The sequence below is a fragment of the Salmo salar genome, chromosome 11, assembly GCF_965601325.2.
Source record: "Salmo salar chromosome 11, fSalSal1, whole genome shotgun sequence".
Lineage (NCBI taxonomy): Eukaryota > Metazoa > Chordata > Actinopteri > Salmoniformes > Salmonidae > Salmo > Salmo salar.
This window is the reverse complement of record NC_138301.1, coordinates 79,152,839-79,180,743: the sequence shown is the minus strand read 5'-3', so window position 1 is coordinate 79,180,743 and position 27,905 is coordinate 79,152,839. Positions and strand designations below refer to the sequence as shown.

Here is a 27,905-nt window from a genome sequence, read left to right as displayed (position 1 = left end):
TCCCCATTCCTGTGGTCCAGCAAAATTAAGGCAGTTACTCAGGCCCCTGTTTAAGCCTACTAGAAAGTGTGTGTCCTCAGGCCTGGAGGGAAGCTAAAGTCATTCCTCTACCCAAGAATAGTAAAGCCCCCTTTACGGGCTCAAATAGCCGACCAATTAGTCTGTTACCAACCCTTGGTAAACTTCTGGAAAAAATTGTGTTTGACCAGATACAATGCTATTTCACAGTAAATAAATTGACAACAGACTTTCAGCACGCATATAGGGAAAGACACTCAAAAAGCACGGCACTTACACAAATTAATGATGATTGGCTGAGAGAAATTGATGATAAAATGATTGTGGGGCTGTCTTGTTAGTCTTCAGTGAAGCTTTCGACTTTATGGATCATCATCGTCTGCTGCTGTAAAAACATGTGTGTTATGGCTTTACACCCCCTGCTATAATGTGGATAAAGAGTTACTTGTCTAACAGAACACAGAGGGTGATGTTTATTTATTTATTTCACCTTTATTTAACCAGGTAGGCAAGTTGAGAACAAGTTCTCATTTACAATTGCGACCTGGCCAAGATAAAGCAAAGCAGTTCGACAACATACAAAAACACAGAGTTACACATGGAGTAAAACAACATACAATCAATGATACAGTAGAAAAAATAAGACTATATACAATGTGAGCAAATGATGTGAGATAAGGGAGGTAAAGGCAAAATGGAAGCCTTAATGGAAGCCTCTCAAACATAATCCAGGTAGAAGCAGGAATTCCACAGGGTAGCTGTTTAGGCCCCTTGATTTTTTCAATCTTTACTAACAACATGCCACTGGTTTTGAGTAAAGCCAGGGTGTCTGTGTATGCGGATGACTCAACACTATACACCTCAGGTACTACAGCGAAATGACTGCAATACTTAACAAAGAGTTACAGTTAGTTTCAGAGTGGGTGGCAAGGAATAAGTTAGTTCTAAATATTACTAAAACTAAAAGCATTGTATTTGGGACAAATCATTCACTAAACCCTAAACCACAACTAAATCTCGTAATGAATAATGTGGAAATTGAGCAAGTTGAGGTGACTAAACTGCGTGGAGTAAACCTGGATTGTAAACTGTCATGGTCAAAACATATTGATACAACAGTAGCTAAGATGGGGAGAAGTCTGTCCATAATAAAGCGCTGTTCTGCCTTCTTAACAACACTATTAACAAGGCAGGTCCTACAGGTCCTGGTTTTGTCACACCTGGACTACTGTTCAGTCGTGTGGTTAGGTGCCACAAAGAGTGACTTGGGAAAATTGCAGTTGGCTCAGAACAGGGCAGCATGGCTGGCCCTTATAAGTATACAGAGAGCGCAATCTCTCATGGCTCAAAGTGGAAGAGAGATTGACTTCCTCATTACTTGTTTTTGTAAGAGGTGTTGACAAGCTGAAGGTACCGAGCTGTCTGTTTAAAATACTAGCACACAGCTCGGACACCCATGCATACCCCACAAGACATGCCACAAGAGGTCTCTTCACAGTCCCCAAGTCCAGAACAGACTATGGGAGGTGCACAGTACTACATAGAGCCATGACTACATGGAATTCTATTCCACATCAGGTAACCGATTCAAGCAGTAGAATCAGATTTAAAAAGCAGGTAAAAATACACCTTATGGAACAGCTGGGACTGTGAAGTAACACAAACATAGGCACAGACACATGCATACATACACATGATAACATACGTACTATACACACACTTACACATGGATTTTGTGCTGTAGATATGTGGTAGTGGAGTATGGGCCAGAAGGCACACACTTAGTGTGTTGTGAATTCTGTAATTAATGTATTGTAATGTTTTTAAAATTGTATAACTGCCTTAATTTTTTCAGACTCCAGGAAGAGTAGACGCTGCCTTGGCAGCATCTCATGGGGATCCATAATAAATACAAATATAAATCTGTTGTGAAGCCAGACTTATTTGCCATTTCTTTTGCCTCATCTCTCTCAACCATAACATTTTTCAATTTCTCATCAATCCACGGGGATTTAACAGTTTTTACAGTCATTTTCTTAATGAGTGTGTGCTTATTAGTAACTGTGATAAGCAATTTCATAAATGTGTCAAGTGCAGTGTCTGGTTGCTTCTCATTACACACCACAGATCAACAAATATTCTTTACATCATCAACATATGAATCACTACAAAACGTATTGTATGACATCCTATACACTATATTAGCCACAGCCTTCGGAACTTTGGTTTTCCTAGATATGGCAACTATATTGTGATCACTATATCCGATGGATTTGGATACTGCTTTGAAGCTAATTTCTGCAGCATTAGTAAAGATGTGAACAATGTTGATGATTTCATTCCTATGCTGTTTGTAACTACCCTGGTAGGTTGACTGAGAACCTGAACCAGGTTGCAGGCACTGGTTACAGTTTGAAGCTTTCGCTTGAATGGGCAGCCTGATGAAAGCCAGTCAATATTTAAATCCCTCAGAAAATATACCCCTCTGTTGATATCACATACATTATCAAGCATTTCACACATGTTATCCAAATACTGACTGTTAGCACTTGGTGGTCTATAGCAGCTTCCCACCAGAATGGGCTTTAGGTGAGGCAGATGAACCTGTAGCCATATTACTTCAACATTATTTTAAACATGAAATCCTCTCTTATCTTTACAGGAATGTGGTTCTGAATATGAATGGCCACACCTACACCTTTTGTATTTCTTTCTTTTCTATAGATCTTATAACCATGTATTGCTACCAATGTGTCATCAAAGGTATTATCTAAGTGAGTTTCAGAGATTGTCAGAATGCAAATGTCATCTGTTACTAGCAAATTATTGATTTCATTTGACCTTGTTTCTTAAGCTACATATGTTAACATGGGTTATTTTTAGCACTTTTCTGAGATGCTTGATTGTTTTTATTGCTTTTCTGGTGTCGTGTCTTCGGCTAAGGATTAAGTGATATGACATGCTATTCTATAAAATCCTTTCTCTGTAATTAATATTACCTGATTGAGCTAATCATGTAAATTTAATTAACTAGAAAGTCAGGGCACCACGAAAGAGTGTTTATAGAGTTGTTATCTTCCGAATAAACTCTGAAAGACCTAGTAATATTTTACATCAATAGCAGTCAATATTAATCGTCACCTTATTTCAGTCTCATCTGAAAGTTGTACATTCTTGGTCATCTTCACGAACCCTGGCTAACAAGTTGAATCAGCAATACAAAATTGGGTTTAATTATTTATTTACTAAATACCTAACTAATCACACAGAATTACATATACACAGAATGCAAATGATGTCATACAGAAAACGTCCCTGGTGGACAGAACCTGTATGATGGCTTGTTACACAAAGAGAGGGGGTTGGGCTTGAATGAAAGAGCGGGAAGACTGAGGAACAAAGGGAGAAGCTAAGCTTTCATAAATACAGTATCTTAGGCATTCTAAATTACCGGCCATTTGGAAAAGGGAAATGCAATAAATATTTACTCTGAGCTGCGCTTCGGTAGGTTGGTCGTAGATGCTGGTCGTGTTGGCCAACAGAGATCATGCTGTCCTCGGAAGAATGTCTCTGGTGGTAAATTGAATACATTGTAGTATCTTCGTTGTGTGTTAGACTGGATACGTCGACCGTCCTTTCCTAGCCCACGTTTACAGCTGCTGTTGCTAACTCAAAGGCTAGGATGTCTCACTTCTTTAGTGAATAAGAGTTCAAAGTTCATACCATTCACAACCAAAGCTCACGCTGAGGTTGGCTTAGTTCTGTAGTTGACATGTTAGTCCTTTTTAACGTATGGACCGTCGTCCTTTCATCCTCGGAACAGAAAGTTATTCGCCCTTTTAACGCAGAGGCTGCAGGCCTCGCATACTCGTAACAGAAAGTTACATTTTCGTCACAGGCTTATATAGTGGAGGGAGAGAAGAGTGTGTTTCATAGTTTATAACCAATGTCTCTTCACAAGGGCGGGCCACTGATTGAACAGAGCTCTAACCTTATGAAAACCCAATTCTCTCATTTGGAAGCTAAAATTACATTTAATCTTTTCACAAATAGTTTCATTTAAATTGCATTGATATTGCACAACAATTCCATGTGAATCTGATAACTATAATCTGTAGACTTTCCCAGATACAGTTTATGTCATCCTGTCATCCGTCATAATGTCTCAGATGACAACCGAACTGACATCATATTCATTAAGTACCAACGCATATTTACAACTGGTTCTATTACTGAAATATGGTTCCTTTCCCCCCACTTGTTTGATGTTCCCAGACTCTCTATGTTTAACAAAGGCTATTCAAGAGTCCTTCAGTAGTCAGAGAGAGAGGGAAGGGAGAAAGGTATTTATGGGGGGGGGGGGGGGGGGTCATAAACCTTACCCACAGGCCAACGTCATGACACTGGGAAGCTTAGCAGAGGTAGACATGCTCAGGTTATTTATGTTAGTGCAGGGTGAGATGCACACAGTGGACTTCCTGCTATGGCACACCACCTCAGTTCTAACAGTATAACTATGGTTCATAGGCACAGGTCGCAATTGTAAATGAGAACTTGTTCTCAACTTGCCTACCTGGTTAAATAAAGGTGAAATAAAAAAATTAAAAAAACATGATTACTGCATACAATAGCTGTAGGATCAGCAGAGGCATTCAGGGCAGGACAAGGGACATAAATTATGTTACTTACATTGTGTCTTCCAACGCCCCTGGGATAATGTACATTTGCTGAAGCATTATGACAACTCAGCAACACAATGGTAGGTATTGACTGAGCTGGGCTTGGGTCAATGATAAGTCATTGTCTCAATGTAGCCTTATAATGCTGTGAAAGGATCCAGGAACCTAAATGATTTGGGTGGATCCCATCCTCCTTATAATACAAGCTTTGTTTCCAATAGGTATCAACATTGTCAATAAATGTTCCACCCACAGAGCTGCAATAGTCTCGTAGCCACTTATGGAGGGCTAAAATTCTTCTGAACCATTCCTTGCTATGATTTAGGGAGGGCAGAGGGCCAGATATTATGGGACTTTTGCTGGTGTCAAGTAGTGTCAATTAGTTCTTTAAAATCAATTTTCAGCTGTTCTGTGTTGCCCTTCATAATGTCATTGAATCCCACATGAACATTGATAGACTCAATTTCCTGATGCTGGTTTAACATGTTTGGGAGAAGCTTATTGATGTCCTGTACTCATGCTCCTGGATAGCACAACATTTTTGCTCCAGAGGACTGAGACATTTCTCACCATTGAACTGCCCAATACAACGGCCGGAGAAGGGAATTGAGAAATCCGCCCATTCTCACCCCTCACACAATTTCGTTGAGCCTTTCAAGGGCCCACAAGTAGCAGGATAACGTTTGACCGCTGCTCCTGGCGATATGTCCAAACCTCCCACAGCAGTGGTTACTACTGGCCTCGAAACCAGCACCTGAGTTTTCTATCTATTTTAATGGTCCTTCGATTTTGTAACCAACCACAATTTTAACTTTTTAGTGACGGGGCAGTATTCGGAAATTCAGATGAATGACGCGCTCAAATTAAACTGCCTGCTACTCGGGCCCAGAAGGTAGGATATGCATATTATTAGTAGATTTTGATAGAAAACACTCTGAAGTTTCTAAAACTGTTTGAATGATGTCTGTGAGTATAACAGAACTCATATGGCAGGCAAAAACCTGAGAAAAATCCAACCAGGAAGTGTGGAAATCTGAGGTTTGTAGTTTTTCAAGTGATTCACTATCCAGTATAGAGTGACTTAGGAAGTGCAAAATGAACCCTAAGGCTTCCACTAGATGTAAACAGTCTTTAGAACCTTGTTTCATGCTTCTATTCTTACTGGGGAGAGAATAAGAGCCCATTCAACCAGTGGACCAGCCTGAGACCAATGAGTTGCTTACTGGGCGGTCACACAGGCGCACCGTTCCTTCTTTTTCCTCTGTAATGAATACGCTATTGTCCGGTTGGAATATTATCGAATATTTATGATAAAAAGACCCTAAGGATGTATTGTAAACATTGTTTGACATGTTTCAACGAATGGTAATGGAACTTTTTGACTTTTCGTCTCGGGTTTTGCGCTCGCGCAATATGCCTTTGGAACAGTGATCTGAACGCGTGAACAAAACAGAGGTATTTGGACATAAATATGGAGTTTATCGAACAAAACTAACATTTCTTGTGGAAGTGGGAGTCCTGGGAATGCATTCTGACAAAGATCAGCAAAGGTAAGTGAAGATTTATAATACTATTTCTGAGTTTTGTTGACTCCAGAACTTGGCGGGTAACTGTATAGCTTGCTTTGATGGTTGAGCTCTGTACTCAGAATATTGAACAATGTGCTTTCGCCGTAAAGCTATTTTGAAATCTGACACAGCGGTTGCATTAAGGAGAAGTGTATCTTAGCTAGCGTCCCACATGTCCCAGAAAGGTTATTAATGTTCCTTCGATTTTGGAACCAACCAATATTTTTCAGTCATGACTTATGGTTTATATCGTTTTCATGCTAATCAAACTATTCAATGACCACTCATGCCCATTGTCTTCCTATGGGGGCATAGCCATGGTAGCCAAAATAATGGCCTGCCCAGCATTTTTATATATGACCGTAAACATGATGGGATGGGCTAGGGGGCAGTATTTTCACGGCCGGATGAAAAACATACCCAATTTAAACAGGTTACTACTCTGTCCCAGAAACTAGAATATGCATATTATTAGTAGATTTGGATAGAAAACACTCTGCCGTTTCTAAAACTGTTTGAATGGTGTCTGTGAGTATAACAGAACTCATATGGCAGGCAAAAACCTGAGAAAAAGTAAAGCAGGAAGTGGGAAGTCTGGTGCTTGTAGTCCTTTCAAGTGATTGCCTTGACTGTATACAGTGACTTAGGGTTCATTTTGCACTTCCTAAAGCTTCCACTAGATGTCAGCAGTCTTTAGAACGGTGGTTGAAGATTCTATGGTGAATTTGAAGGGAATACCAGCTGTGGTAAACTGGTGTCCCATTATAAGGCATGGGCTCAAGTCACGCGCAATGACTTGGGAGCGAGCTGAGTTCATATTCACTCCTAAAGAGAACGGATAGGTCCGGTTGGAATTTTATTCAAGGTATATGATAAAAACAACCTAAAGATTGATTCTATACATCGTTTGACATGTTTCTACAAACTGTAGTATAACTTTTTTGACTTTTCGTCTGGACTAAGTAAGCACGCGCGTAGTGGATTTGGATAGTGAACCTAACGCGCGAACAAAATGGATTATTAGGAAATAAATATGAACTTTATCGAACATTTATTGTGGAGCTGGGAATCCTGGGAGTGCCTTCTGATGAAGATAATCAAAGGTAAGTAAATATTTATAATGTCATTTCTTAGTTTTATTGACTCCAAGATGGCGGGTTTCTGTTTGCTAGTTGTTAGTGTCATCTGGGCTGTACTCAGATTATTGCAAATTGTGCTTTCGCCGTGAACCTTTTTTGAAATCTGACAAAGCGATTACATTTAGGAGAAGTGTATCTAGAATTCTGTACATAACAGTTCTATATTGATCAATGTTTACGATGAGAATTTAAGTACTATGTGTGCTCATTGTGCTGATTCACCGGTGGGTTTGGAGGGAAAACATTTCTCAACATTACGCGCCAATGTAAAATGCTGTTTTTGGATATAAATATGAACATTATCGAGCAAAACATACATGTGTTGTGTAACATAATGTCCTAGGAGTGTCATCTGATGAAGATCGTCAAAGGTTAGTGCTTCATTTAGCTGTGTTTTGGGTTTTTGTGATGCATCTAGTTGCTTGGAAAATGGCTGTGTGGTGTTTCTTGTGAAGTTTATGTCCTAACATAATCTAATTTTATGCTTTCGCCATAAAGCCTTTTTGAAATCAGACAATGTGGTTAGATTAACGAGAAGTTGATTGTTTGAGAAAATGGAATTATGAGATTATAGCTGTTTTAAATTTGGCGCTCTGATTTTCCACTGGCTGTTGTCAACATCAATCCCGTTAACGGGATGAGAACGGGAAGGGGTCCCATAGAGGTTAATTGTTTAATTTACTCAGGAACCACACCTGTGTGAAAGCATCTGCTTTCAATATACTTTGTATCCATCATTTACTCAAGCGTTTCCATTATTTTAGAAGTTACCTGTACATGCTACATGTTAGACTTTTTGGGCTTTTCTGGAGAGCTGGTGGGGGATACTATTTGTAAATCATGGTTTATTTAAGCAAAAAGGCCAATATAACACAGCTAAGGGCTGTTCTTAGCCGTGGTATACTGGCCATACACCACAACCCGAGGTGCCTTATTGCAATTATAAACTGGTTACCAACCTAAATAAAACAGTAAGCAAGTATTTTTGTGTCATACCCGTGGTATATTGTCTGATATACACAAGGCGGAAATGCTGTTTCAACCAATCAGCATCCAGGTCCCAAACTAACCGGTTTATAATACGGTTTAGCAGTCAACAGGTTGATATGTATGATATAATTCAGATGAAGTCTATGAGCTTTGGTGTAACAATGTTCAATGTTCTCTACTCGTCTGCCAGTTATTATGTCTACTCAACCTTGTATTGTTAAGGTAAACATTTTATTGAGTCTAAACCTTTATTGGTTAATTTGCCGGACCTGGACTAAGAAGCAAGCTTAATGAAGATTCTCAGTTCAAAGTATTTTTTTGTCCAGTTTTACACTAAATCTGTGTCTGGGAAATTGGTCTTATGTAAGTTCCTGAGGGTGTTTTAATTAACTCACATCTGCCTGGACGATGATGCAGTCCTGGTCCTTGTCCACCTGTAGCTGGGGGATGACGGGCAGCGCATCCTGTGACTCCGACATGGCCATGACCACGGCCAGCGCCTCTTCCTCCTCCATCTTCTCCTTGCACTTCTGGTGCTGCGTCACATCCTCACTGTACGTCCCCACAGCCCCCCCTCCCCCTGGCATGTCCCCGACTTGCTCTGGCGATAGCACGGCCACCTCCGACTGGAAGGTGATGGTGGTGGCATCGCCGGCTACCGATATTGAGGTTTCCAGGAGGTCTTCCATGGAGGAATTGAGCTCGGCTGAGGCGTTCAAGCCGCATAACTTCTCCTCCATGGGGGTGAAGCAGCTGTCCTCGCTGGTGATAAGGGTGGTGGCTCCCTCCATGTGGCCCTCTGTGGAGAGGCCTTCGCCTCCGGAGGTGCTAGTAGAAAGGCTGGTTGACTCCCCCTGGAGGTCCAGCTTCAAGCTGCTCTTAGAGACTCTTGGTGTGGATGGGGTGCAGAGGACCTTGGGCAACTCGGGGGTGGTGGATCGGGAGGGCTTTGGTCTGTGGATCTGGCTGGAGGGGACGTGTTGCGCCTGGGTGAAGCAGGTGGAGGGGAGCTGCTTCTCAGGGTCCTTGCTGCTACAGGGCTTCTGCTGGTGGAACATGCACTGGGCGCCAGGGGAGCAGGAGGAGGCAGAAGATGCCAGCTTGCTGGGGACGAAACTCTGGGGTCGGGGTTTGGGATTGCTGTCAGGGCCCGGGAAGGAGGTGGAGGGTGAGGGGAGGCTAGGGGCTTGGCTGGAAGAGGAGGAGTTCAGAAACTGGCTGAGGGGGCAGTTACGTGCCCGAACAGGAAGCTTTGGGTGCCCGGCCTGGGCCCCACTGCACGCGGAAGCTGCCATATCGGGATGCCAGGTGCTAGTTGAAATGGCCGCTAACCTCTCAGTAATATCCTCAGGACTTGCTCCCACCTTGCCAAAGCAACCTCTCACTCCCTTTCCACTGGCTAGCTGAATCGTATGCGTTGGTGTGTTGCTCTCGGTCATGTTGGGCGAGTTCTGAGGTGCGGAGGGCTCCAGGAAGGCGGCGCTGACCAGTTCATGTGCCTCACTGGTGCTGTAGTCCATGATCTCCAGGCCCAGGTTGATGGCGTCCAGGATGTCCATCTCCTCGGCGATGGCGAGCAAGCAGCGGCGCATGCGGGCGTAGTGCGTGGAGCTGATGATGCTAAGCATGTCCAGGAGTTTGACGAAGACATGCGGCACGCGGGCCACCATGCGTGCGGCGCTCAGGAAAACGCGGCGAGACAGCTTACCCACCATGGAGTGGGAGTTGTCGGTGGACTGCAGCGTGAAGCTCAGCAAGGGAAGCAGCTTCTGATACCTGGAGAGAGGAGAAGGACAACTTAAAAGGCTGTGTCTCAAATGACTCCCTATTCCCTAGAGAGTGTACAATGTTTTGCAATAAATGCACTGTGTGAGATACAAATGTATGATTCAAGAAAGAAATCCAGAATGGAGAGTGGTTATGAGTCTATATATTCTTACTTGAAAAAAAGGTTTAGCATTTCCATAATGCTACCAACATTACAAATAGCCCAAAATACTGAATAACAAACTACTAATCAGGACACCATTTCTAATAAAGTTTGAGGTGTTTATTAAAAGGCCCAGAGAATATATAATAGAACCTTAGGAGTCTGGCAATGAACATTTAGATTAATGGACCAGGTCAAGGCTATGTGTCAAAGGATACGCACTCCAGTCTAAAAGGTCTTGACCTTGTTTCGGTGGTCGAGGATATACCAGGCTATACCTACTCAGTGGCCTTGTGGTTAGAGTGTCTGCCCTGAGACTGGGAGTTCAATTCCCGGCCGAGTCATACCAAAGACAGTAAAAATGGGACCGGGGCGGCAGGTGGCGCTATTTTAACTCATATTAGGCTGTCAACCATGTCCAATCACCATCTCCATGTCCATGTTTCAAAAGCCAATCATGTATTGCTTCTCATTCTTTGGAAGAAGGACACAGCCTCACACCACTCCATATTTTGAACAATGGAGGCTATTGGATGACTCATTCAACCACTTGGGAAAAAAAGAGCAACGTCCAGACAGTGCACGATTGAGACAGAACTGTAGCTCGCTAGCTAGCCAACCTTCTCCAACTTTCTCTTGGACTATCAGATTAAAAACATGAATTATACTGCAATGCTGATATTAACCACAGCCAACTTGTTTTCCAACAATAGAATTTAAATAGTAACCGCTAACTTGTGGCTATCAATAGCTGCTACATAGCTTAGCTACCTGGCAAGCTAGCTAGCTAGCATGGTAACAGTATAGTACATTTACAGTAGCTCTCATTTTCATAGGTAAGAGAACTGTCCAAGTAAAATATAACGCAATCTGCTAACATTACCATGGTTAAGTTATTGCCCATTTTAATAAATGCTATTCAACTAGCTAAGTTCATTAGCTATCTAGCTAAAGTTTTCTATCTATGTAAACAGCTTTGCTATCTATGTAAACAGGTCACAGGTTTTTTTTTTAAACTACACTTACAATATCACATTTATGTAAGTATTCAGACCCTTTACTCAATACTTTGTTGAAGTACCTTTGGCAGTGATTACAGCCTTGAGTCTTCTTACGTATGACACTACAAGCTTGGCACACCTGTTTTTGGGGAGTTTGTCCCATTCTTCTCTGCAGATCCTCTCAAGCTCTGTCAGGCTGGATGGGGAGCATCGCTGCACAGCTATTTTCAGGTATGTCCAGAGATGTTCGATTGGGTTCAAGTCCGGGCTCTGGCTGGGCCACTCAAGGACATTCAGAGACTTGTCCCGAAGCCACTCCTGCATTGTCTTGGCTGTGTGCTTAGGGTCGGTATCCTATTGGAAGGTGAACCTTCGTCCCAGTCTGTGATTCTGAGTGCTCTGGAGCAGGTTTTCATCAAGGATCTCTCTGGACTTTGCTCCGTTCATCTTTCCCTCGATCCTGACTAGTCTCCCAGTACCTGCCGATGAAAAACATCCCCACAACATGATGCTGTCTCCAACATGTTTCACCGTAGGGATGGTGCCAGGTTTCCTCCAGACGTAACGTTTGGCATTCAGGCCAAAGAGTTCAATCTTGGTTTCATCAGACCAGAGAATCTTGTTTCTCATGGTCTGAGAATCCTTTAGGTGCCTTTTTGGCAGACTCTAAGCCGGCTGTCATGTGCCTTTTACAGAGGAATGGCTTCCATCTGGGTACTCTACCACAAAGGCCTGATTGTTGGAGTGCTGCAGAGATGATTGTCCTTCTGGAAGGTTCTCCCATCTCCACAGAGGAACTCTGGAGCTCTGTCAGAGTGACCATTGGGTTCTTGGTCACCGCCCTGGCCAATCTCCCGATTGCTCAGTTTGGCCAGGCGGCCAGCTCTAGGAAGAGTCTTGGTGGTTCCAAACTTTTTCCCTTTAAGAATGATGGAGGCCACTGTGTTCTTGGGGACCTTCAATACTGCAGAATTTCTTTTGGTACCCTTCCCCAGATCTGTGCTGCCACACAATCCTATCTCGGAGCTCTACGGACAATTTCTTCGAACTCATTGCTTGGTTTTTGCTCTGACATGCACTGTCATTTGTGGGACCTTATATAGACAGGTGTGTGCCTTTGCAAATCATGTCCAATCAATAGAATGTACCACAGGTGGACTCCAATCAAGTTGTAGAAACATTTCAAGGATGATCAATGGAAACAGAATGCACCTGAGCTATTTCTGTATTGTTTTTTATTTTTGCAAAAATTTCTAAAAACTTATTTTCTCTTTGTCATTATGGGGTATTGTGTGTAGATTGATGAGGATATGTTTTATTTAATCCATTTTACAATAAGTCTGTAATGTAGCAAAATGTGGAAAAAGTCAAGGGATCAGAATACTTTCTGAATGCAAATTATATACTTACGTATTTGTTTATGAATTAAAATCAGTCAGTCCATGATATAGTCTCACCACATTCTTTTGGAGAGATTGGAAACCCAAATTGGTCTACATGGACAAGTTCTGGCCTGGTTTAGATCTTATCTGTCGGAAAGATATCAGTTTGTCTCTGTGAATGGTTTGTCCTCTGACAAATCAATTGTAAATTTCGGTGTTCCTCAAGGTTCCGTTTTAGGACCACTATTGTTTTCACTATATATTTTACCTCTTGGGGATGTCATTCGAAAACATAATGTTAAATTTCACTGCTATGCGGACGACACACAGCTGTACATTTCAATGAAACATGGTGAAGCCCCAAAATTGCCCTCGCTAGAAGCCTGTGTTTCAGACATAAAGAAGTGGATGGCTGCAAACTTTCTACTTTTAAACTCGGACTAAACAGAGATGCTTGTTCTAGGTCCCAAGAAACAAAGAGATCTTCTGTTGAATCTGACAATTAATCTGGATGGTTGTACAGTCGTCTCAAATAAAACTGTGAAGGACCTCGGCGTTACTCTGGACCCTGATCTCTCTTTTGAAGAACATATCAAGACTGTTTCAAGGACAGCTTTTTTCCATCTACGTAACATTGCAAAAATCAGAAACTTTCTGTCCAAAAATGACGCAGAAAAATGTATCCATGCTTTTGTTACTTCTAGGCTGGACTACTGCAATGCTCTACTTTCCGGCTACCCGGATAAAGCACTAAACAAACTTCAGTTAGTGCTAAATACGGCTGCTAGAATCCTGACTAGAACCAAAAAATGTGATCATATTACTCCAGTGCTAGCCTCCCTACACTGGCTTCCTGTTAAGGCAAGGGCTGATTTCAAGGTTTTACTGCTAACCTACAAAGCATTACATGGGCTTGCTCCTACCTATCTTTCCGATTTGGTCCTGCCGTACATACCTACACGTACGCTACGGTCACAAGACGCAGGCCTCCTAATTGTCCCTAGAATTTCTAAGCAAACGGCTGGAGGCAGGGCTTTCTCCTATAGAGCTCCATTTTTATGGAATGGTCTGCCTACCAATGTGAGAGACGCAGACTCAGTCTCAACCTTTAAGTCTTTACTGTAGACTTATCTCTTCAGTAGGTCCTATGATTAAGTATAGTCTGGCCCAGGAGTGTGAAGGTGAACGGAAAGGCTGGAGCAACGAACCGCCCTTGCTGTCTCTGCCTTGCCGGTTCCCCTCTTTCCACTGGGATTCTCTGCCTCTAACCCTTTTACAGGGGCTGAGTCACTGGCTTACTGGTGTTCTTCCATGCCGTCCATGGGAGGGGTGCGTCACTTGAGTGGGTTGAGTCAATGACGTGGTCTTCCTGTCTGGGTTGGCGCCCCCCCTTGGGTTGTGCCATGGCGGAGATCGTTGTGGGCTATACTCGGCCTTGTCTTAGGACGGTAAGTTGGTGGTTGGAGACATACCTCTAGTGGTGTGGGGGCTGTGCTTTGGCAAAGTGGGTGGGGTTATATCCTGCCTGTTTGGCCCTGTCCGGGGGTATCATCGGATGGGGCCACAGTGTCTTCTGATCCCTCCTGTCTCAGCCTCCAGTATTTATGCTGCAGTAGTTTATGTGTCGGGGGGCTAGGGTCAGTCTGTTACATCTGGAGTATTTCTCTTGTCTTATCCGGTGTCCTGTGTGAATTTAAATATGCTCTCTCTAATTCTCTCTTTCTCTCTTTCTGTCTTTCTCTCGGAGGACCTGAGCCCTAGGACCATGCCTCAGGACTACCTGGTATGATGACTCCTTGCTGTCCCCAGTCCACCTGGCCGTGCTGCTGCTCCAGTTTCAACTGTTCTGCCTGCGGCTATGGAACCCTGACCTGTTCACCGGACGTGCTTGTTGCACCCTCGACAACTACTATGATTATTATTATTTGACCATGCTGGTCATTTATGAACATTTTAACATCTTGACCATGTTCTGTTATAATATCCACCCTGCACAGCCAGAAGAGGACTGGCCACCCCTCATAGCCTGGTTCCTCTCTAGGTTTCTTCCTAGGTTTTTGGCCTTTCTAGGGAGTTTTTCCTAGGGAGTTTTTCCTAGCCACCGTGCTTCTTTCACATGCTTTGCTTGCTGTTTGGGGTTTTAGGCTGGGTTTCTGTACAGCACTTTGAGATATCAGCTGATGTACGAAGGGCTATATAAAAATACATTTGATTTGATTTGATATAGCCTGTTGACTAATTTGCCATGATGCTTGATTAGCCTATTTGCTTGAATACAGAAAATGTTCCAATAATACCATGGATTCTTATAGGCTTACTATTTTAGCCTAGTTTACATTAGGTTTGACATGTATTGCTAGTTGTTCTTGTGGTAGTCTGATACATTCATCCTGTTCATTTTAGATGTCCAAAAAGCCCCATAAGGGAGTGGATGTCTCGCTTGCGGACATTTGCCACCACAGGGGATTGGTTTGCTGATGCGGGCAACAGGCCAGCTCTGAGGCAGGTATGACCTCTTTCAGAAGGCATATGGTAAATGGCAAAACATGCATTGGCCTATAACATTTGAACTGTGTGTTCATCCAGAAAACATGCTGTGTTACTAGAAATACCTGTCATTAAATGTAGGCCTTTACTACTAATGAACATCAACTTTATTATAATATCTGGCCATCAAATTGTCATTGCATTTTGTAACAAAGTATACACAGTGTCAAAGTCCCAAGCTGTGATCTTGTCAACCAACAAAAACAGGTTAAGGAAAGTTCCAGAGAGAGCTAGAGTTCATCACCCCTTGACTCCTGGTTTCGGGTGTGGGGGATGGGTAGTGGGGTGAGCTGCTTGAGAGTGCTGTGAGATGGTGAAGTCACCAGCAGGGGCCCTTCTGGTAACACTTTACTTGACACTTAGTGCCATCACACGTTATGACACATTCCTAACCATGTCATAATGTCATAACAGCTGACATGGAGGCGAAAGAAATGCACACCTGTTTAGGTGAGGTGCTGGCTAGCGGAGTAAAACACTTGAAAAAGAAAAGGAGAGCCGCACACTCTAGGAGCTCAGATGCAATAATTTAACTTCTATGGGAAACGTGGGACGTGAGCGTACCACTCTATTCAACAGCCAGTGGAAGACCGTGGTGCGAAATACAAAACCTTAAAAATGCTATAACTTCAATTTCTCAAACATATGTCTATTTTACACCATTTGAAAGATAAGACTCTCGTTAATCCAACCACATTACAAAAACATGCAAAAATCTCTGAAACTGGAAACACTTATCTCCCTCACTAGCTTTAATCACCAGCTGTCAGAGCAGCTCACAGATCACTGCACCTGTACATAGCCCATCTATAATTTAGCCCAAACTACTACCTCTTCCCCTACTGTATTTATTTATTTTATTTATTTAAATATTTAAATATTTTCATATTTATATAAAAAAACAGCTTTTTACATTAGCATGTGATGTTCAGAACTAGCATACACACCGAAAACATCCGGTGAATTTACTAAATTACTCAGCATAAACGTTCACAAAATACATAACAATTATTTTAAGAATTATAGATACAGAACTCCTTTATGCAATCGCGGTGTCAGATTTTAAAATAGCTATTCGGCAAAAGCACATTTTGCAATATTCTGAGTACATAGCTCGGCCATCACGGCTAGCTATTCAGACACTCGCCAACGTCGAGGCTCAGTAAACTCAGAATTACTATTACAAAAATTGGATTACCTTTGCTGTTCTTCATCAGAATGCACTCCCAGGACTTCTACTTCAACAACAAATGTTGTTTTGGTCCCAAATAATCCATAGTTATATTCAAATAGCTCCGTTTTGTTCGTGCGTTCAGGTCTCTATCCGAAGGGTGACGCGTGGGCGCATTTCGTGACAGAAATTTTTTAAATATTCCATTACCGTACTTAGAAGCATGTCAACCGCTGTTTAAAATCAATTTTTATGCTATTTTTCTCGTAAAATAGCGATAATATTCCAACCGGGCAACGTTGTATTCATTCAAAGGCAGAAAGAAAAAAATGGCCACATCTCATGAACGCGCATCTCCTGCCTCTGAGCAGACCACTCACAAACAGAGCTCCTGTACTTAGCCCAGAGACAGCAGACACCCCATTCGACTTTCTGGTGGCTTCAGAGAGCCAATGGAAGCCTTAGAAAATGTCACATTACAGCAGAGATGCTGTATTTTCGATAGAGATGCAACCGAAGGCCAACAAATTGTCAGACAGGGCACTTCCTGTATGAAATCTTCTCAGGTTTTGGCCTGCCATATGAGTTCTGTTATACTCACAGACACCATTCAAACAGTTGTAGAAACTTTAGAGTGTTTTCTATCCAAATATACTAATTATATGCATATTCTAGTTTCTGGGCAGGAGTAGTAACCAGATTAAATCGGGTAAGTTTTTTATCCGGCTGTGAAAATACTGCCCCCTATCCCAAAGAAGTTTTAAGAATGTGAAATGTCAGAATAATAGTATAAAGAATTATTTATTTCAGATTTTATTTCTTTCATCACATTCCCAGTGGGTCAGAAGTTTACATACACTCTATAGTATTTGGTAGCATTGCCTTTAAATAGTTTACCTTGGGTCAAACGTTTCAGGTAGCCTTCCACAAGCTTCCCACGAAAAGTTGGGTCAATTTTGGCCCATTCCTCCTGACAGAACTGGTGTAACTGAGTCAGGTTTGTAGGCCTCTTTGCTCGCACACACTTTTTCAGATCTGCCCACAAATTTTCTATAGGATTGAGGTCAGGGCTTTGTGATGGCCACTCCAAAACCATGACTTTGTTGTCCTTAAGCCATTTTGCCACAACTTTGGAGGTATGCTTGGGGTCATTGTCCATTTGGATGACCCATTTGCGACCAAGCTTTAACTTCCTGACTGATGTCTTGAGATGTTGCTTCAATATACCCACATAATTTTCCTACCTCATGATTCCATCTATTTTGTGAAGTGTACCAGTCCCTCCTGCAGCAAAGCACCCCCACAACATGATGCTGCCACCCCCGTGCTTCACGGTTGGGATGGTGTTCTTCGGTTTGCAAGCCCCTCCCCCCTTTATCCTCCTAACATAACGGTGGTATAATGATGGTCATTATGGCCAAACAGTTCTATTTTTGTTTCATCAGACCAGAGAACATTTCTCCAAAAAGTACGATCTTTGTCCCCATGTGCAGTTGCAAACCGTAGTCTGGCTTTTTTATGGCGGTTTAGAGCAGTTGCCTCTTCCTTGCTGAGCGGCCTTTCAGGTTATGTTGATATAGGACTTGTTTTACTGTGGATATAGATACTTTTGTACCTGTTTCCTCCAGCATCTTCACAGGTGTGCCTTTGCTGTTGCTCTGGGATTGATTTGCACTTTACGCACCAAAGTGCGTTAATCTCTAGGAAAAAGAACACATCTCCTTCCTGAGCGGTATGACGTTTGCGTGGTCCCATGTTGTTTATACTTGCGTACTATTGTTTGTTCAGATGAACGTAGTACCTTCAGGCGTTTGGAAATTGCTCCCAAGGATGAACCAGACTTGTGGAGGGCTACAATTTATTTTTTGAGGTCTTGGCTGATTTCTTTTGATTTTCCCATGATTTCAAGCAAAGAGGCACTGAGTTTGAAGGTAGGCCTTGAAATACATCAGCAGGTACACCTCCAATTGACTCAAATGATGTCAATTAGCCTATCAGAGGCTTCTAAAGCCATGACATCATTTTATGGAATTTTCCAAGCTGTTTAAAGGCACAATCAACTTAGTGTATGTAAACTTCTGACCCACTGGAATTGTGATATAGTGAATTATAAGTGAAATAATCTGTCTGTAAACAATTGTTGGACAAATTACTTGTATCATGCACAAAGTACATGTCCTAACCGACTTGCCAAATCTATAGTTGGTTAACAAGTAATTTGTGGAGTGGTTGAAAAACGAGTTTTAATGACTCCAACCTAAGTGTATGTAAACTTCTGACTTCAACTGTATGTATGGCAGAAAAACATAAAACGTATTTAAGATGTTTTGGTACTTAATTGGTCTAGCCTATACTCCAAAATTTGAGTAATCACTGTTGTGTGCACTGTATTATCGCATTTTGTTGCGAAAACATTGACGTCCCGAACAGATAACACTTGGTTTCCCAAACTAAGCACTGGGTAGCTGCAGGAACAAGGTTGGAGAGAGACCATGGCATAGAGTTTGGGAGAATATCACCTATCGAGCAGCGAGAGCATGCTCGTCAAACAGTGGTTGATGCATGGAGTGAAGTAAGTGTTCTTATATTTATTTCTCAGTTGCTCATATTATATATTAAGCATATGCTCCGCTATTAAACCGAAGTAACCTACATAACAGACCGGCGGGAAAGCGTGCAGCCTACATTCACTAGGCTATTTGAGTGCATACAGATGACATGTCTTTTTTCCACTGTCCCTGTTCCTGCCCATTTGATAATGGGCCATTGTAAATCAAAAATAATTAGTAAAGACAAGATCAAATTGAGAATAGTCTGATGCGTGAAAATATGATCAGTTGATGAGAAAGTAGCTGTGCAGCCTGAGACAAGGAACAGAGCAATCTGTTTTTGCTACTTTCTCAAATCATCAATAGTGTCACGACTTCCACTGAAGTCGGTCCCTCTCCTTGTTCGGGCGGCGTTTGGCGGTCGACGTCACTGGTCTTCTAGCCATCGCCGCTCCACCTTTCATTTTCCATTTGTTTTGTCTTGTTTTCCCGCACACCTGGTTCACATTCCCTCATAAGACTAAATGTATATTACCCTCTGTTTCCCCCATGTCTGTGTGTGGAATTGTTCTTTGTTTAGGGTGTTACGCTACAGGCTGGCTTGCGCTAGGTTTGATTCAAACCTAGGTTTGTTTGTTTCGTTTATCCGGTTCATGTTACTGTGGTTGTGCTTTGTGCTGCCTCGCCTGTGCCTTTGGGCCAGGGTGTATATTAAAGTTCTCCTGTTATCACCCATCTCTGCTCTCCTGCGCCTGACTTCCCGGCAACCAGTCACTCACCCCGTTACAAATAGCCTATAGTCACACCATGCAGCCCATATATGTTTTGATTTCCAAGATATTCTAAGGTTTGTATCATTCACAACTAAAGTTGCCAAATAACTCTAAATCTAGCATATAGGACTTGTTCAAATTTTCACTTATAGCAATATATAGCAACTTCATATGCGCGCAGGCAATCTGTAATGGGAAAAATATCCTTTCTATTTTATTCAGCTAAGTTCAACTATATTCATTTTACTATAAAATCAGATAAAATACAATAATGGCATATGAACCATATCTTGTCATCTAAATGAACAAGCCTACAGCCTATGGCATGGAGCATAGCCAGATAACTTAGGTCTACAGTAGGCCAACACATATTCTCTTCTTTGGAAATACATTATTTTCATATTATAATGTTTCTTTAGATCTGACTAAAATAAATAATGGATTTGTTGTGATGGTGTTTATTAAATTGATTTATTAGCCTTTTTTTAATGTAGATGTTCCAAAGGCACGCAACAGCGGCTTGTATGGCTAGAGGCCTGGAGATGGTAAACATGTTTAAGTTAATTACTGTGAGACCAGCAGTCTTTTGCATGGCAATAACCGGCTGACAAAATTTCATGACCGCCACAGCCCTGTGTACGGCCCCATGTTGCAAGGATTTGTACACAATTCCTGGAAGATGAAAATGTCCCAGTTCTTCCATGGCCTGTATACTCACCAGACAGGTCACCCATTGAGCATGTTTGGGATGCTCTGGATCGACGTGTATAACAGCGTGACCCAGTTCCCGCCAATATCCAGCAACTTCACACAACCATTGAAGACGAGTGGGACAACATTCCACAGGCCAAAATCAACAGCCTGATCAACTCTATGCAAAGGAGATGTGTCACGCTGCACGGCGGTCACACCAGATACTGATTGGTTTTCTGATCCAGGCCCCTACCTTTTTATTTAAGGTATCTGTGGCCAACAGATGCATATCTGTATTCCCAGTCATGTGAAATCCATAGATTCATGCCTAATGAATATATTTAAATTGACTGTTTTCCTTTGATGAACTGTAACTCAGTAAAATCGTTGAAATTGTTGCATGTTGCGTTTGTTTTTGTTCAGTATATTTACAATTATATCTGGTAATATGCAGTCCACAAGAAACCGCAGCAGATAACTGATAATTTAAGATACTAATTGCATAAACAAGGTAATGGGAGTATAGTACAGCAATAAAGCAACCTCATTAGAACAACACTTCTATATGTTATGATAATCGTTCCATTAACTTAGGTGATTTTAAATTCACTAATGTGAAAAAGAACACTTTTGAAGACTAAAGTGGTTGTTTAGAAATTTAAATTCTGGCCGAGGTGGGATTCGAACTGTGGACCTTTGGGTCTACCCTTCCCCTTCCTCAAACACAGGGAAAAATACATTGTCTTGTTTTTCAGCTATCATAATACATAATTAATGATAAAAAGTTATATTACGAAGAAGAACCCTACATTTTTCAATTGTCCTCCTTTTTTCCTAATTGCTCCAGGGTCGATGTTGATAATGACAGACTGGCCGTGACCCCAGGATATGCAACAAAAAAATATCTCAAATTCACACATGTATACTTGTGCATGTGTGAAATAGAACAAATATAAGCACCCACCAAATTGTTTTTCCAAGGTCACCAACTCAAGGCTGTGCGCTCAAGGCTATATGATATGACTATAAAATCACGGACCTCTCCCCCAGGGTCTGAGACTGGCGGCAGTCCCCTCCGGAAACTACGTGGGGGTAGAACTCAGCAGGGAACTCTAGCAGGAGCCTGTCAATCAGACAAAGGCGGCCCAGCAGGGCCTGCCAGTTATTGGCCTCCATCTGGGGCCCCAGGATGCAGTTCAGGACATAGTCCACCCCGCCAATACCGATGGACCCTGGGAGAAAGGTAGAGACGTTTACAATGAGTAGCCAGTTTAATCTTTTTTAAATTTGTAAACTGTTGTTAAGTCACATACAGTGCCTTGCAAAAGTATTCATCCTCTTGGCGTTTTTCCTATTTTGTTGCATTACAACCTGTAATTGAAATTGAGTTTTATTTGGATTTAATGTGAAATGGAAAAAAATATTATTTCAAAAAATAAAAATAAAAATTTAATGGAAAAGTGGTGCGTGTAAATGTATTCACCCCCTTTGCTATGAAGCCCCTAAATAAGATCTGGTGCAACCAATTACCTTCAAAAGTAACATAATTAGTTAAATAAAGTTCACCTGTGTGCAATCTAAGTGTCACATGATCTGTCACATGATCTCAGTATAAATACACCTGTTCTGAATGGCCCCAGAGTCTGCAACACCACTAAGCAAGGGGCACCACCAAGCAAGCGGCATGAAAACCAAGGAGCTCTCCAAACAGGTCAGGGAAAAATGTATGGAGAAGTACAGATCAGGGTTGGGTTATAAAAAAATATCTGAAACTTTGAACATCCCACAGAGCACCATTAAATCCATTATTAAAAAAATGGAAAGAATATGTCACCACAAACTTGCCAAGAGAGGGCCGCTGACCAAAACTCACGGACCAGGCAAGGAGGGCATTAATCAGAGAGGCAACAAAGAGACCAAAGATAACCCTGAAGGAGCTGCAAAGCTCCACAGCGGAGATTTGAGTATCTGTCCATAGGACCACTTTAAGCCGTACATTCCACACAGCTGGGCTTTATGGAAGAGGGGCCAGAAAAAAGCCATTGCTTAAAGAAAATAATAAGCAAACACGTTTGGTGTTCACCAAAAGGCATGTGGGAGACTCCCCAGACATATGGAAGAAGGTCCTCTGGTCAGATGAGACAAAAATTGAGCTATTTGGCCATCAAGGAAAATGCTATTTCTGGCGCAAACCCAACACCACTCACCACCCCAAGAATACCATCCCCATAGTGGTGGCAGCATCATGCTGTGGGGATGTTTTTCATCGGCAGGGACTGGGAAACTGGTCAGAATTGAAGGAATGATGGATGGTGCTAAATACAGGGAAATTCTGAAACCTGTTTCAGTCTTCCAGAGATTTGAGATTGGGACGGAGGTTCACCTTGCAGCAGGAAAATGACCCTAAGCATACTGCTAAAGCCACACTCAAATGGTTTAAGGGGATACATTTAAATGTCTTGGAATGGCCTAGCCAAAGCCCAGATCTCAATCCAATTGAGAATCTGTGGTATGACTTAAAGATTGCTGTACACCACCGGAACCCATCCAACTTGAAGGAGCTGAAGCAGTTTTCCCTTGAAGAATGGGCAAAAATCCCAGTGGCTAGATGTCCCAAGCTTGTAGAAACATACCCCAAGAGACTTGCAGCTGTAATTGGTGCAAAAGGTGACTCTACAAAGTATTGACTTTGGGGGGGTGAATAGTTATTTACGCTCAAGTTTTCAGTTTTTTTGTGTTATTTCTTGTTTATTTCACTGTAAAAAATATTTTGCATCTTCAAAGTGGTAGGCATGTTGTGTAAATCAAATGATACAAACCCCCCAAAAATCAATTTTAATTCCAGGTTGTAAGGCCACAAAATAGGAAAAATGCCAAGGGGGTTGAATACTTTCGCAAGCCACTGTACATCAATTTAAGTGATATGGGGAGAGATAGTGCTATTTCAGTTGAGCTCCCAGCGGGGATAAATGGGATTTGTAGTTTTTACCTGCTTTGAGGATCTCTCTGCCCACGGCCAGCTCTCCCACCTGGGCTTTACACAGCTCCAGTAGTGTTGACACTGACAGCTGGCTGGTATGACTGGATATGACATAGAGAAACGACACTCAAAATGTATTTATGTCCATGCTAGACTGCTAATGCTTTTCATTAATTTTGAAATCATACTTTTTTTACAGTTTGTAATCTATCGTGGACAGACTACGTAAACATATCTGACCAGTGAGATTGTAGTTCTGGGTTAACCAAGATTATACATTGTGCAATTGAGACATTGAAATGAGACATGGGGAATGTAATCTGTTAATTCATGTACTATCAACCTAATGAATACAGTATTATATCATAAGAAAAGGTGGTCATGTTTGAGTCAGTTCTTGAAGATGTATATCAGACAAATTCTAATCTGGACTTCAATGCCAGTTCCACTGCTGATTTTCATTCGTCCCCTCTAATCAGGGATTGATTTAGAGCTGGGACACCCGGTGGGTGCAATTAATTACAAGGTAGAACAGAAAAGAAGCAGTGCTCTGGACCTCCTGGCTCATATTTGAATACCCCTGATATACAGTACATCATACAGTATGATCAGTGTGGGGAGTTCTAACAAGTGCATGTCATATTTGATATTCCCCACCAAAGGGCACTAGCTACTAGCAGTTGCAGTGAACCACTGACAGGCTCGCATATCTATCCCACTACTTAGTTTGAGACGGACTTTACCTGTTGGCGTCGGCACATTTGACAAGGATAGTCTCCACCACGGGCCGGAGCAGCTGCTGCAGCCGTGAGCACTCAGACACCGAGTGGCAGGGCGTGTACACCAGCATGGCCCGCAAGGTTTTCTACAGAAAGGGGACAAGAGACCAGGGTTCACATTTACAACTCAAACATAAAGTACCAATATTGTTACTGTGTGTCCAGTGTGTGGAAAGTTAAAAAGGAGATATGGTGATGTGTAGTGAAAAGCATCACAAAATATTAGATGGGCTGGTCAAACTAATGACTGAGAACTTACTATCAAGTATGAGTTGAGAATTCTATATATCAAGCGAAAAAAGTATAGGCCTAAAAAGTTAAAGTTGTTGGAAAACACGAGACAGAGAGAAAACAAATCTCTGGGCATTTAGTAGAGTCAATGAGAAACACAAGACCTCTTGGAGCTCCCTAACATAACACTGTGGTTCGATGGTGGGAGGAATTGCACTTTTGACCCCACCAAGTTACAACTCTGTCTATTCCTGTGACAATATGGCTGTCTGGGCCTGACCTCAAGGCCATTAGAGAGGCCTCTGTGGCCTTGGCAGGAGGTGGAGAATTGGTGGTGCTCCGCCTCAGCCTGACTCCCAGAGAGAGAGAAGAGGCGTGGGAACTGGTGACTGATAGAGCGTTGCACTGGAACGCTGCCCAGAGACTGATTCAAAGTTCTTTCTCACTCTCCGTCTGCCAGGAATGCAAGGTTACTCCTTCCTCCCCCTCATGCTTCCCTCCCTCTAACTACTTTGTCCCACTCGCTCTTTCATGCTCACACACACAATGCACACTATCTCTCCCTCTCAACCCCCATTACTCCATGCTCCCCAGTCTACTCCACTCCCTCTCAACCCCCATTACTCCATGCTCCCCGGTCTACTCCACTCTTAGCAGACAGATCATATCAATAAACAAGTGTTTACTTCCAATAGGGAGGGCCACATCACATGGTACGAAAAGGTAAGAAAATAAGAGCCCAACTTCTCTAAGTTCTTGAAATGGTGGCTCTGGTGTTTTCACTTGCTACAAGGTCCCAGGTAGTTCACACGTAGCTAACGACTTTGCCCCGTGATGCGAGTGCACTCTTCAACCTCAAACAAAATAGATCCTTTTCAAAGCGACAATTTAAGTCGATCTGGCCCACTCCAAATCTGGTGGTGCCCGTGGTATTCTTTGTCCACCCGCCATCACCACCATCCTCTTCTTGGTCTTGATAGAAGAATACAGTAAACACCAAAGTCTGTCTGCTACTAAACACCCAGGAAAACCCCCAAGAGGACAGAACTTTTTTGTTTTCCATAACTGCTGCTCTGCTGAAGCAAAGTGCTGCGTGGAAATGTTGATTGTCCAGAGGGCCTGCATTTTTTGAAACACGCACCAGAACTAGGATCCCGTGTGTCTAGGTAGGTAGAGCATAGCGCTTGCAACGCCAGGTTGTGGGCTCGATTCCCACAAGGGATCAGTAAAAAAAAGTAAGAGGTAAGAGTGTCTCCTAAATGACAAATACATTTTTTTTTAAATCAACTATTATTCAAAGAGACCAAGTAAATAAATAGCGAGAAAGACCTTTTTTTCTCGCTCAGTCTGTCCCTGGAGAATCCCTGCTGGTTTGACTCTGTTGAGACTTCCTGGATGTTCAGTGGACTTTAGAGCTAACCAGACTACCTTGTTGTTGAAGTGAACTTCAGCACAATTCAAGAGATAACTTTCATCAATATTGGGTGGGAGGGAGAAGGGCCAAAGGGTGAACGCAGAGATCGGGTAGCGCTAATCAACTAATCAAGTGAAGATATATTTTATATATGGGCCTTTCACTTATCAGGAACACGTATGAATATCAAAAGGCCCAGTCCAGAAACAACCACTAGATGGATCTACAACCATATTTCTTAGACATATCCAATTCTTTCCTTTGATCAAATTACAGAAGTTAGTTTGATTTTCTATCATTTAATACATGGGGTCCCAACCCCAAGATTAGCTGTCATCATGGCATCCTAATAAAGATAAACTTTTGGGAATCGCTGGGCTAGGGCCTAAGACTTTAAGGGGTCCAAAATGCTTTCCCTGACAGCTGGAGTATGGTACAGTTATAGAATTACACAGTAAAACTTGATTCTTAATTTCATAGGATCTGTGGGGTTACAGTAATATTAAAGAGTCTCACCAGTGCGGCCACGTAGACCTTGTAGACAGGGTCGGCACACACCATGGAGAGGACATTGCAGCATGACTCCAACACCACATCACCTGACACCTCTGTACAGCCCGCCCCGGCCCCCAGCCCGGCCCCCGGGCAGGAGTGCTCACCATTGGCCAGGAGGAGCGCGCTGCTGACGTCGTGCAACAGCCGCCGCAGGGCCATCTCCCGGATGTTCCAGTTCCTGGAGAACAGGCAGCCCACCAACTCCATGCCAAACACCTGGAGAAGAGGACACACTCAAAATTATAACTACGAACGGAATATGGCACTGATCTGATACAGACATCAACTACATGTAAACCCTCTTGGTATGCAAAGGGATGAAGGCAGTTGGTTTGGTTTGCCTAGTGCAATGGAACACAATCCCAAAATGGAATGGAATAGTCCCAAAATGCAAGCTCAAAAGGTAAATCAAGTATTTGAAAGTATTGTACATATGTGTTTGATCCAGGTCTGGTCCACATTATTAGACCCCACATCTATTTTTCCACCACATCTATTTTTCCACCCCTCTCACCTTGATCCAGGGTTTGACCAGTTCTTTGTAGGTCTGGGGGACCTGCTGGACCCCGAATTGGGGCAGGGTGAAGTCCCCATCCTGGGACGGTGACCAGCCTCTGGAATCCCCCTCGCTGTGGGACGATGATGACGCCTGGGGATGACCCACCGCTGCCGCGTTCTCAATGGAGACAGAGGGGTCATGGCTGCCGAGAAAGATGCCAAAGTCAGCCAGTGAGGATTTAGCAACTTTTGGGGGACTTTTTAAAATGGTTGCAGTAGAGTCAAGGTTTGAATTGTAAATTTGAGTATTAGCATTTTCATGTTTTGAGCAACTGATATTACAAATAGCCTTGGTCAAGAATATGCTGATACAGGCATGGTCAGGAATATAGTTTTCCAAACAGGATGAAATGGGGGGAATTTAGTCAAAGGAGAGGGCGGTAAAATTCCCTTTTCTGAAGACAGCAGTCACCAAACTGGTGAAAAAATCCTAATCTCTTCTTTCGAAACTATATTCTACCTGTTGGATTGGCACAAGGGTCATGTGACATTGCAGATCATTATCATAATTGCGGTTCGACATTTTTCAGCAAAAAACAACTGGTTACAGTTTCAGTGCACTGCGGAAGCGGAGGGGGTAACACAGACCCTTTCTGATTGTATTCATGTCTTGAGGGGGAAAAACAACAAGAAATGGGCTTCTATCATTTCATCCCAGGCAGACGCACAAAACAAGGGCTGGTGCCTGGCTGTCTAGCTCATCTAACCAAGCCGTGGAGAGGATCCAGCTCACAACAAACCTACAAGCACACACACAAACGCAGACGCGCACACTTGCTCATAAACGCACGTAAACACACACACTCACACACAGAGAGCCAGGGCACCAGCATAGGCCCTGGGTAAGCCCTGCTGAGCATTCTACCTTAACCTGTGGTACTTAAAGTTCAAAGATATTCTTGAGGCTAGTGTATTTAGCATACATGCATGTACTTATGGTAGGGCATG

General features: G+C 42.6%; 1 protein-coding gene across 1 annotated transcript in view; it reads right to left on the bottom strand.

Annotated features, from left to right (window-relative positions):
* LOC106562896 (mitogen-activated protein kinase kinase kinase 1) overlaps positions 1 to 27,905 on the bottom strand; it is an 81,563-nt gene that overhangs the window by 33,152 nt on the left and 20,506 nt on the right. The window contains exons 8-13 of the mRNA XM_082957558.1: positions 26,914 to 27,100; positions 26,361 to 26,615; positions 24,164 to 24,285; positions 23,430 to 23,521; positions 21,480 to 21,672; positions 8,790 to 10,170 (exon numbers count right to left, since the gene is read on the bottom strand). Coding sequence (XP_082813684.1) covers positions 8,790 to 10,170; positions 21,480 to 21,672; positions 23,430 to 23,521; positions 24,164 to 24,285; positions 26,361 to 26,615; positions 26,914 to 27,100 — 2,230 coding nt within the window. The remainder of the gene's footprint in view (positions 1 to 8,789; positions 10,171 to 21,479; positions 21,673 to 23,429; positions 23,522 to 24,163; positions 24,286 to 26,360; positions 26,616 to 26,913; positions 27,101 to 27,905) is intronic.